The 12,446-nt window shown below is 36.5% G+C and overlaps 1 protein-coding gene across 2 annotated transcripts in view; it reads left to right on the top strand.

Moving 5' to 3' along the window:
* Positions 1-10,770, top strand: part of LOC143251196 (lysine-specific histone demethylase 1A-like) — a 198,030-nt gene extending 187,260 nt beyond the window's left edge. For both annotated transcript variants that reach the window (XM_076502615.1, XM_076502614.1), the window contains exons 15-18: positions 2,342-2,584; positions 3,742-3,823; positions 8,173-8,455; positions 9,817-10,770. In XM_076502615.1, the coding sequence (XP_076358730.1) occupies positions 2,342-2,584; positions 3,742-3,823; positions 8,173-8,455; positions 9,817-9,838 (630 nt within the window). In that variant the 3' untranslated portion in view covers positions 9,839-10,770. The remainder of the gene's footprint in view (positions 1-2,341; positions 2,585-3,741; positions 3,824-8,172; positions 8,456-9,816) is intronic.
* The last annotated feature ends 1,676 nt before the right edge of the window (positions 10,771-12,446 follow it).

The raw sequence follows: 12,446 nt of genomic DNA, 5'->3' as shown, positions 1-12,446 counted from the left end.
CAAAGAAGTTCTTACGTTATGTTTTTAATGCGTCTCCAAGTGCATAATTTATAAGCTTTGGTTGTCACCACACAAATATTGAGATACTGGTTGTTATGGGACTTTTTCTAAAGTGTGCTTAGATGTGGTTGTTGGTGCTTTGTGAAGATTTTTATATGCACTTTATTGTTAGAATCATAATATGGTTAAAATGATAAACCACAGTCTAACTGTGCAGAATATAAAAGTATGCTACGCAGACTTATGCTAGAATATTGTTTGAAATTTAAATATTTTGGTTTGTACATATTAAATAAGCATTGTTTTGTTATTTTGTTTGGCCATCACAACAACCAAAGATCAAATCTGACAAACCGGTAGCAGCTGAAGAACTGATAAAAGTAAACGTACTACAACGAAATCATTTCATACAAAATATTTAAGTGTTCTAACTGAGGCCCATATCCACAACTAGGGGACTGTCAGTTGATGTGGTCCTGAGTTTAAACTAGTCGTGTAATATATTTGTTTGGGAGATATATAAGTTAATAAAGGATCTTCATTGTGCATTAAGGTTGAAACGTGTATCACTACTCTCTCTTGATAATAATAAACCATAGTCAGATTTGATACATTAGTTCTGACACCAAACATTGGCCCGGCATGGCCAAGCGTGTTAAGGCGTTCAACTTGTAATCCGAGGGTCGCGGGTTCGAATCCTCGTCGCACCAAACATGCTCGCCCTTTAAGCCGGGGGAGCGTTATAACGTGACGGTCCATCCCACTATTCGTTGGCAAAAGAGTAGCCCAAGAGTTGGCGGTGGGTGGTGATGACTAGCTGCCTTCCCTTTATTCTTACACTGCTAAATTATGGACGGCTAGCGCAGATAGCCCTCGAGTAGCTTTGCGCGAAATTCAAAAACAAACAAACAGACACCAAACAATTTTTTTCCTGAAACTGAATACAGATAAGAAATTCAGTATCTTGGACATATCCTTACAATACAACGACCATTGCTTATTGATAACAGCCATTTTTCTTTAGGCTTATAAACTACTAGTACTCTAGTAGGTAGTAAATATGCCAATGGGGTATCGTCAATATTTTTTATGTTTATTGTTTTACATATATATATATTTATATTACTGTGAACCGTGGTGTGTATGTGTTTATTTGAGCGTTCGTCTGTTTCCCGTTTGAAAAGCTGTACACGCAGGCAAACCTCAACATTCACTTTTGAAATGCCGGTAGAACAGACATCAATAACAATATTTCACAAGCAGGATATTTTACAATAAATTATTAGGAATTAATCACAGTATCAGTCATGTTTCAAAATGTGACGTTTGTTTTGTTTTTGAATTTGGCGCAAAGCTACACGAGAGCTATCTGCAATAGCCGTTCCTAATTTAGCAGGGAAGGCAGCTAGCCATCACCACACACAGCCAATTCTTGGGCTACTATTTTACAAACTAATAGTGGAATTGACCGTCACAATATAATTAGCAGGGAAGGCAGCTAGTCATCACCACCCACCACCAATTCTTGGGCTACTATTTTACCAATTAATAATGGAATTGACCATCACAATATAACGCCCCTACGGTTGAAAGGGCGAGCATGTTTGGTGTGACTGGGGATTCGAACCTGCGATCCTCAGATTACGAGCCTAAAATTTGACGTAAGTTACAGAATAAAAATGTAGATTTATCGTATGTTATTATTGAGCAGTTCTTAGCATGACTGAAATACTCAACAATTACTTTTCACAATTGGTGGTATAAATAAACATTTTAAAGTTCATGAAATAATTTAAATTGATAGATTAATTTACAGTTTTCCCGTCACTTTGGGGCCCGGCATGGTCTGGTGGTTAAGGCATTCGACTCGTAATCCGAGTATCGCGTATTCAAATCCCCGTCACACCAAATATGCTCGCCCTTGCAGCCATGGGGGCGTTATATTTTGACGGTCAATTCCACTATTCGATGGTAAAAGAGTAGCTCAAGAGTTGGCGGTTGGTGGTGATGACTAGCTGTCTTCCGTTTAGTCTTACACTGCTAAATTAGGGACGGCTAATGCAGATGGCCCTCGTCTAGCTTTGCGCGAAATTCAAACCAAACAAAGAAACCGTCACTGAGGACGGGTACTTTTGCTTCAACATCTGTAAAGAAGGCTTAGGTGAAGGACTATAATAGGTCATGTGAAACTTTTGATGAATTTCATCACCTTCTGGGGCTATGGGTTGGTGTGGGAATTTACTATAGTAAGCAAGCGATCAGTTTGAGTACAGTAGATTAATTCGTTAAAACCTGTCGGTCTTGTGTCACGTGTATGTATACGGTCGTTACGTATTTCTAGGTGGTACTTTGCTTTGATCGAGTATTCTGGGATCCAAATGCCAACCTCTTCGGCCATGTCGGTAGCACCACGGCCAGCAGAGGGGAATTGTTCCTCTTTTGGAACCTGTATCGTGCTCCTGTTCTTCTTGCACTCGTCGCAGGTGAGGCGGCCGCCATCATGGAAAATGTTAGTGATGACGTCATCGTTGGTCGTTGTATCGCCGTTCTAAAAGGCATTTTCGGAAACAGTGCAGTTCCACAAGTAAGTTGAGTTTGTTCTTACATACTTGTTTTGTATTTCGCTACGGGAACGTATATACAAAGCTTGTCGTACTTGTAATCACGATAAACTGCTGTTATGTTATGTGTGTGTGGTAAGATATATACAAATCTAAGTACGTAAAGTGTAACCCTTGTTTTGTATAATTTTCATCAGCAAAACTTTGTTGTTTTTCTTTTCTGTTTTTAAATTATTACATTTATTGCCCTGTTAACAACAACACACAAATACAACAGCTATAAGCAACAACTTAGCATTCGTTGTATTTCTTCTTTTAATTCTATACCTGTTGTTCTTACCTTAACACAATCCTGTTGACATGTCTGAATTCTGTACCTGTTGTTCTTACCTTAACACAATCCTGTTGCCATGTCTTAATTCTGTACCTGTTGTTCTTACCTTAACACAATCCTGTTGACATGTCTTAATTCTGTACCTGTTGTTCTTACCTTAACACAATCTTGTTGACACTTCTTAATTCTATACCTGTTGTTCTTACCTTAACACAATTCTGTTGACATGTCTTAATTCTGTACCTGTTGTTCTTACCTTAACACAATCCTGTTGACATGTCTTGATTCTGTACCTGTTGTTCTTACCTTAACACAATCCTGTTGACATGTCTTGATTCTGTACCTGTTGTTCTTACCTTAACACAATCCTGTTGCCATGTCTTAATTCTGTACCTGTTGTTCTTACCTTAACACAATCCTGTTAACATGTCTTAATTCTACACCTGTTGTTCTTACCTTAACACAATCTTGTTGACATGTCTTAATTCTACACCTGTTGTTCTTACCTTAACACAATCCTGTTGACATGTCTTAATTCTACACCTGTTCTTCTTACCTTAACCCAATCCTGTTGACATGTCTTGATTCTGTACCTGTTGTTCTTACCTTAACACAATCCTGTTGTCATGTCGTAATTCTACACCTGTTGTTCTTACCTTAACACAATCCTGCGTCATGTCTTAATTCTGTACCTGTTGTTCTTACCTTAACACAGTTCTTACACCTACGTAACTGTCATAATAGTCCACTAACTACAGAAGGAACCACTACAGAAGGAAACAACTGCCTTAAAGAATTTTGCTGAAACTGTTAAATTACTAAGTTTACATTTTTTTTTCTATTTAGCCCAAGGAGACGGTGGTTACTCGTTGGCGAGCCGATCCATGGTCACGTGGTTCTTACACGTATGTCGCAACTGGCTCTTCTGGTGAGTGGCAGTGCTGATTTCATCGAAAAGTTTTAAAACTTAGATCAAAGCACAAAGTTCGTGGCATCCTATGAGTTACTTGTATCTTGTGAGCGTATTTATGTGTATACATGGTTAATCTTAACATGGTGGTAATGCTGGCGTATTTCGTGAGTAACTGTGGTAACAGGTTATCCTGAACACACGCAGGCCCATTTTACACCTTTTTATAGGTGGTGCTACATACAAAATTAGGTAAAATTTATCATTATGATTTTTAACGAATTGTCTGTTTATAGAACTTCGCGCAATGCTACAAGATGGCTGGCTACTCCTAGTCGACCGTATAGTAGGTTTTAACCGTCATTTTAATGCACCCCTGAAGTGCTGTTGGAGGAGGGGAAGAGACCTCAGCCCCCGAGGCTAGCACACTAACCAGTTTTTATTAAAGTTATGCACAATCAAATGTATCTAATGGCAGGTTTTGACCGTTACTCTTATAACGCTGTTTTGAGGTTAGCACACTCACTAACCAGTTTTTTAAAACTTGTGTACACTCAAATGTATCTAATTGTAGGTTTTGACTGTCACTCTTATAACTCTATTTGGAGGAGAGACCTCAACTCCGCAGGTTAGCACACTAACCAGTTTTAAAACGTATGCACAATCAAATGTATCTAATGGCAGGTTTTGACCGTTACTCTTATAACGCTGTTTTGAGGTTAGCACACTCACTAACCAGTTTTTTAAAACCTGTGTACACTCAAATGTATCTAATTGTAGGTTTTGACTGTCACTCTTATAACTATTTGGAGGAGAGACCTCAACTCCGCAGGTTAGCATGCTAACCAGTTTTAAAACTTATGCACAATCAAATGTATCTAATGGCAGGTTTTGACCGTTACTCTTATAACGCTGTTTTGAGGTTAGCACACTCACTAACCAGTTTTTTAAAACTTATGTACACTCAAATGTATTTAATTGTAGGTTTTGACTGTCACTCTTATAACTCTATTTGGAGGAGAGACCTCAACTCCGCAGGTTAGCACACTAACCAGTTTTAAAACGTATGCACAATAAAATATATCTAATGGCAGGTTTTGACCGTTACTCTTATAACGCTGTTTTGAGGTTAGCACACTCACTAACCAGTTTTTTAAAACCTGTGTACACTCAAATGTATCTAATTGTAGGTTTTGACTGTCACTCTTATAACTATTTGGAGGAGAGACCTCAACTCCGCAGGTTAGCATACTAACCAGTTTTAAAACTTATGCACAATCAAATGTATCTAATGGCAGGTTTTGACCGTTACTCTTATAACGCTGTTTTGAGGTTAGCACACTAACTAACCAGTTTTTTAAAACTTGTGTAAACTCAAATGTATTTAATTGTAGGTTTTGACTGTCACTCTTATAACGCTATTTGGGGAGGGGGAGATCTCAGCCCCGGAGGTTAGCACACTAACCAGTTTTTTTTTTTTTAAATATATGAAATGTAAACCCAAGTTATACACATTTCTTATCCTTTAGTGATCGTGTCTGTGATGTGCCCAGGTATATGATTTGTATTTGTAGTAGATAAACGCTAAGTCTTGAAGTTTATTTTTTAGCAGAATTCCGAGAGGTTTAGAGCATAAATAAAACTTCATTCATTTTTACCAGGTGTCATATTCAAGTATATTGCATAACGTGTACTTTAATCTCAAACCACGAGTTCCACACGTTCGTACGCACGTAGACACATCTGTTTACATAGGTATATTTCATTAACAATCTTGTGATCCAGAGCTGAATTCTGACTTTTAGTGGCCAGGTGGGTTAAGACGTTTGATTCGTAATCTAAGGGTCGCGGGTTCGAATCCTCGTCGCACCAAACATGCTCGCCCTTTAAACCGGGGAAGCGTTATAACGTGACGGTCCATCCCACTATTCGTTGAGAAAAGAGTAGCCCAAGAGTTGGCGGTGAGTATCTGCCTTTCCTCTTGTCTTACACTGCTAAGTTAGGAACGGCTAGCGCAGATAGCCCTCGAGTATCTTGCGCGAAATTCAAAAAACAAACAAATTGACCTTTTATTTCAGAGAACCCCTAACATCCTTACCTCACTTAATTTTAGGTAACGTATATTTGTACAGTATATACTTCCTTAAGAAGCGGCCAGGGGTCTAGATAAAGCAGGTGTTAAGATTTTAACTTGACAAAGCTTAAATAAAATACACGGAGATGTTTGTAAATAAATGCAGAGAAATATTTCCAAGAGGTTTGCCCACCTCTTATTTTTTCATAGCACAATTCTAAAATAAGCTGGTATTGCTGGTTCGAGAAATATAACAGTTTTATGTGAAGTATAATTTCATCTCATCAAGAAGATGTCAGAGGTTAACTGTGTCTTTGTTCTCAACAGTTTGGATGAGTAAATACGGACGAGAACAATGTCTCTTTTTGTAGTCTTATTGGTTCGTTAATATATCGTTAATGACGTAACGTTTGCCCCTGGTGGTTAAACGGTAGGCTTGAAGACTAATGACAGTACGGTTCGGGGTTAAGTTCCTACTGTGGTGTTTGTTGTTTGATGTCTTTGCAGGAAATTTGATTCATTAAATACAAATGAAATGGCAATTTCATTTAAATACAAATTTATTAGCCTAATATTAATAACCTTTAAAGTTGCTCTGGGGCCTATTAGGCCCCACTTTTCGTAGGAGTGTTAAGTCTTTTGTTAGATTAATGCGCCATATAAATGAAAACCCAAGAAAGTTTCGTATTGTAATGTAACTTCAAAGTTCAGAAGATACGTGTCTGACATATTTTAAAGCTTGTTCATATGTTCAACCTTATAGGATTAAGTTAGGTAATAACTGTAAATCTTCATAAATGTGGGCTGATGTGATTCATTCAGCCTCTTTGTTTACCAAGAGCGCGAACTACTCTGAAGCCAAATTTCCTGCCCTTGGTCAATGTGGGGTGGATAGTGTGGCTCACAATCACGTGGTTATAATTCTACTTGTGACAGGAATGGAATTTCTGGAACAAGTAGCGCGTTTTCATTACAAATCTTAATAGAAAAATAAAACTAATATTCCGAAAAACTAATAATTCACTTTCTAAAGCTTTTAACGGCCCATTTTAAAATACAAAAAGAGTAAATATTACTGTTTAGTTCACCAGCGCATAATTTGATTTATACTCTGTACTATGGAGATATGTATTAGATATTTTTTAAGACTTAATACGAAACAAAACATAAAAACCTTCCAAGCATCAGACCGTACACACGGGACTGAAGACAGGATCGCACAACTTTCCTGTTCTAAATAGTTACGTACGTACCTTCTCGACTTCTGGTACATTTATTGGTCAACATGAATATTTACTACCGACTGTTCGTGACTTTTGTATTTTATATATGGGCTAGTGATTAAAACTGTCAACTTCGAATCCTAGGGTTCGTGGTTCGCACCCCAGCTGTTTCAGAAATTCATTTCGCATTCTAATGTCGTTGGTGCATTATAAGAATGACAGTCAACTCCTTTAATTTCATTAAAACAGACAAGAGTTAGAGTGATGGGTGCGGTTGACTAGGGATCGTGCGTCTGTCGGTTCAAAGTTAGGGACTACCAGCTCAGCTTGCGTTTGTGTAACTTTCGAACGTAACCACCTTTCAACTTGCATTTTCCTTTTTGCAATGACATATGTAACACTTTCCTCAGCTTGTAATGTTGTTTAATATAATCAACAAACTCTACAATATCAAATAATAAATTATATGCAATGATATAATACTATTCATAGTTCCAGATTAATATAAGCTATTAAATTCTGAGTTAAGAAGGACCTAAAATATTACCTACATATCACCACTATAAAAGCCCTCGCTCTGTTTCACTGGTTTAATGACCCATGCTGTATCCACGAACCATGTTTGCATGGGCGAAACTTCTGTGAACAGTGTGTGTGGTTAGGGTAGGAAATATGTAATCAGAATCATACGTTATTTTCGGTGTGAAAAGTGTGTGTGTGGTGAGGGTAAGAATCCTTTCGTCAGAATCGTGCGTATTTTAGGTGGGAAAATTGTAAACTGTGAGGATAAAAGTAATTAGATAAACATTAATAATCTTGTTAGGCCTAATTAACCAACTAATTAAAAGGCTAACTTGCTAGTTTTTCATCCTGTAGTCATGAAGGTGGTCTTGTCAGATGAAAGAAAGTTATTACAGCCTTGGTTTGGTACATATTGAAAATCATATACAGTTTGATAAAGAACTACATTATAACTTTGTTTTAACTATCTGACTGGACACATCTTCCTATGCAACATTTCTGGATTTTCTTAGTGACGCCAGTTCTAATCTGTTTTGTATTTTACACAGGGAACGACTACGACATCTTGGCCACACCTGTAACTCCTCCTTCTGTCATTCCGGGTCCACCCAAGCCACCTCCATGCCTCGCCTCTTCTTCGCCGGGGAACACACCATCCGAAATTATCCAGCCACCGTCCACGGAGCCCTGCTTAGTGGGTTGCGGGAAGCTGGCCGCATTTCCGACCAGTTCCTCGGTTGTCCGTACGCTTTACCACGGCAAACGCCCCGGCCCCTGTCAACTGTTCAGTGATTGTCTTCAGCGTCATTCATTCGATTTAAATCTAGCTGTGTAAGAACTGATCTTAAACGTTTTGTTCGTATCGTTAAGGTCATAGGTCATCAGTATCACTGCCTTACAAGGGTCTGTATTTTCTGGGTATGTTCGTGAAAAATTGAAGAAATCAACAGACTTATTTAGAAAACATCTGTCACTAAAGGTATTAGCCAATCGTTTTAATCTGTTGCACAGTGAATATAATTAGAAATTTATTAACGTAAACAATAAACATGCGTATTGACGTTTAATGGAATACTGAAGTAACTAGCAACAGTTATGTTTTTTGAGTCCATAATTTACCCAAAGTAACTATTTCCATACACTCAAAGCATTTAAACCCAACGTCTGCCATATTTTAAAAAAATAAAATATTAGTATTCTGCCATAGTCTGCTATAAGAACAATGGGTCAATTGTCTGCCATAGTTTGATATAAAAACATCGGGTCACTAGTCTACCTTAGGTCCAATAAAAAACCATTTAATCAATAGGCTGCTTTAGTCCAATACTAAAAAATTTGGGTCAGTAATCTGATGTAAAGACATTGAGTCAATAATCTACCTCAGACTAAGGTAGAAACATTGGGTTAATAGTCTGCCTTAGTTTGATGCAAAAACCTATGAACCAACGTTTGTTTTAATGCAATAAAAATGAGATACTTTGTGAAATCATGTACTGAAATTTTACTACCACCTTGTGGAGACTGAAAACGATATTTCTTAGCCTTAAGAAGATTTTTACAAACATGTTAAGCTTCTTTCTCCTAATTGTTTTCCCACACAAACCTGATAATGTTTTCTTATATTTTATTTTTCTTATACCCACAGTTCATTTCAGAGTATTTAGTAAGTTTTAAAACCAGGCAGGAAATAAGAACAATTTCACAACAAGGTGTCATTTTTTTACAGCAGTTTTTTTTTCGTGCGTAGTGTTTTTATGTAAAACATTTACCAAAATTACACTTTCTGTTTTAACTATTACCCAAACATATTTATTTGTATGTAACAACATTGAAAAAGTAACCCAGTAATAACTCTCAATACTTCCATGTAACAATATCAAGAGAGTAATCCAGAAGTAACTCCCAATTTTCCCATATAACAATATCAAGAGAGTGACCTAGTAGTAACCAACATCTCTGTATAACAATATCAAGAGAGTGACCTAGTAGTAACCAACATCTCTGTGTAACAGTATCAAGAGAGTGACCTAGTAGTAACCAACATCTCTATGTAACAGTATCAAGAGAGTGACCTAGTAGTAACCAACATCTCTGTGTAACAGTATCAAGAGAGTGACCTAGTAGTAACCAACATCTCTATGTAACAGTATCGAGAGAGTGACCTAGTAGTAACCAACATCTCTGTGTAACAGGATGAAGAGAGTGACCCAGTAGTAACCAACATCTCTGTATAACAGGATCAAGAGAGTGACCTAGTAGTAACCAACATCTCTGTATAACAGTATCAAGAGAGTGACCCAGTAGTAACCAACGTCTCTGTATAACAGTATCAAGAGAGTGACCTAGTAGTAACCAACGTCTCTGTATAACAGTATCAAGAGAGTGATCTAGTAGTAACCAACATCTCTGTGTAACAATATCAAGAGAGTGACCTAGTAGTAACCAGCATCTCTGTGTAACAATATCAAGAGAGTGACCCAGTAGTAACCAACATCTCTGTATAACAGGATCAAGAGAGTGACCTAGTAGTAACCAACATCTCTGAATAACAGGATCAAGAGAGTGACCCAGTAGTAACCAACATCTCTGTGTAACAGGATCAAGAGAGTGACCTAGTAGTAACCAACATCTCTGTGTAACAGTATCATTAAGAGTTAAAGAAAGTTTAATGGACACTTTGGTAACCTTCATATCCAAATGTTTTGTTGTTGGTAAGAATATCACTTCATCATGGCAACATGATTGGTTGAGGGTTTGTTATTAGGATTATGAGAATCCTTCAATCCATGAGTTCCAAGGTGAGTCTGTTTGTTTTGTTGTAATTCTGCTATAATTGTCTTAAAAAGGTTTTTGTAAAGCAACTTGAGAATGTGGATAACAAGTACAGATGTTTTAAAAATGTACTCGGACAAAATACAATTCACTCCACACTTGTACAACATAAAGTACAAGTGTCTCTTCTAGTCTGTCCCAAAACTGCTGTTTCAAGAATCATCTTCACTCTAGTGTACTCTTGCACAATTTGTGTTTCATGTCAATTTGGGGTTTCTCTAGCCAATGTATAGATTGAATACTGAAAAATAGCAAGGTTAGCTGATATTTTCTTTGTGTTGTAGACTCTTTGAATAAAATCAGAGTTAACAAAATGAACGTTGGTTTGACAATTTATTATGAAAGTTTCTTTACTACATGTCTAGAAGGTTATTGAACTAATCTGATTTTCATGTAAACATGTTGAAACAGACCTTCAGTTTGTTAAGTGGCTTTATCTCAATATCGTTCACCCATATTTACACAAGTGTAAAAATTGTTTGATCAAATTCTGTTGAAACCATAATCAAACACAGAAGTTTTGTATAACACACTGAATATTATTAGTTGTTGACACACACTGTATTATCAGCTTCAATATGGAAATGGTATATTGTTAGTTTTAAATTACAAGATGTTACCTGCATGAAAAGTGTAAAAAGAGGTTTGTTAATACTAGACAGGGAGGGTATAATTGTGACATGTTTTACAAGTCTACATGTGACTTCATTTAGTAAGACTGTTTGATACTGGACATGGTGTTATTCTATGTATCATGTTGTATGAGTCTACATATGACTTCATTTAGGAATATTTTAATACTGGACATGGTGTTATTGTATGTATCATGTTGTATGAGTCTAGATGTGACTTCATTTAGTAAGACTGTTTAATACTGGACATGGTGTTATTGTATGTATCATGTTGTATGAGTCTATATGTGACTTCAGTTACTAAGACTGTTTAATACTGGACATGGTGTTATTGTATGTATCATGTTGTATGAGTCTACATGTGACTTTATTTAGTAAGACTGTTTAATACTGGACATGGTGTTATTGTATGCATCATGTTGTATGAGTCTATATGTGACTTCAGTTACTAAGACTGTTTAATACTGGACATGGTGTTATTGTATGTATCATGTTGTATGAGTCTAGATGTGACTTTGTTTAGGAAGATTTTAATACTGGACATGGTGTTATTGTATGTATCATGTTGTATGAATCTAGATGTCACTTCATTTAGTAAGACTTTAATACTGGACATGGTATTATTGTATGTATCATGTTGTATGAGTCTAGATGTGACTTAAGTTAGTAAGACTGTTTAATACTGGAGATGGTGTTATTGTATGTGTCATGCTGTATGAGTCTATATGTGACTTTATTTAGTAAGACTGTTTAATACTGGACATGGTGTTATTGTATGTATCATGTTGTGTGAGTCTAGATGTGACTTCATTTAGGAATATTTTAATACCGGACATGGTGTTATTGTATGTATCATGTTGTATGAGTCTAGATGTGACTTCATTTAGTAAGACTTTAATACTGGACATGGTGTTATTGTATGTATCATGTTGTATGAGTCTAGATGTGACTTCATGTAGGAAGATTTTAATACTGGACATTGTGTTATTGTATGTATCATGTATGAGTCTAGATGTGACTTCATTTAGTAAGACTTTTTAATACTGGACATGGTGTTATTGTATGTATGATGTTGTATGAGTCTAGATGTGACTTAATTTAGTAAGACTGTTTAATACTGGAGATGGTGTTATTGTATGTATCATGTTGTATGAGTCTAGATGTGACTTCATTTAGTAAGACTGTTTAATACTGGACATGGTGTTATTGTATGTAACATGTTGTATGAGTCTAGATGTGACTTCATTTACGAAGATTTTAATACTGGACATGGTGTTATTGTATGTATCATGTTGTATGAGTCTATATGTGAATTCATTTAGTAAGACTGTTTAATACTGGACATGGTGTTATTGTAT

Source organism: Tachypleus tridentatus, chromosome 5 (genome assembly GCF_004210375.1).
Source record: "Tachypleus tridentatus isolate NWPU-2018 chromosome 5, ASM421037v1, whole genome shotgun sequence".
NCBI lineage: Eukaryota > Metazoa > Arthropoda > Merostomata > Xiphosura > Limulidae > Tachypleus > Tachypleus tridentatus.
This window is presented reverse-complemented; position numbering and strand designations above follow the sequence as displayed.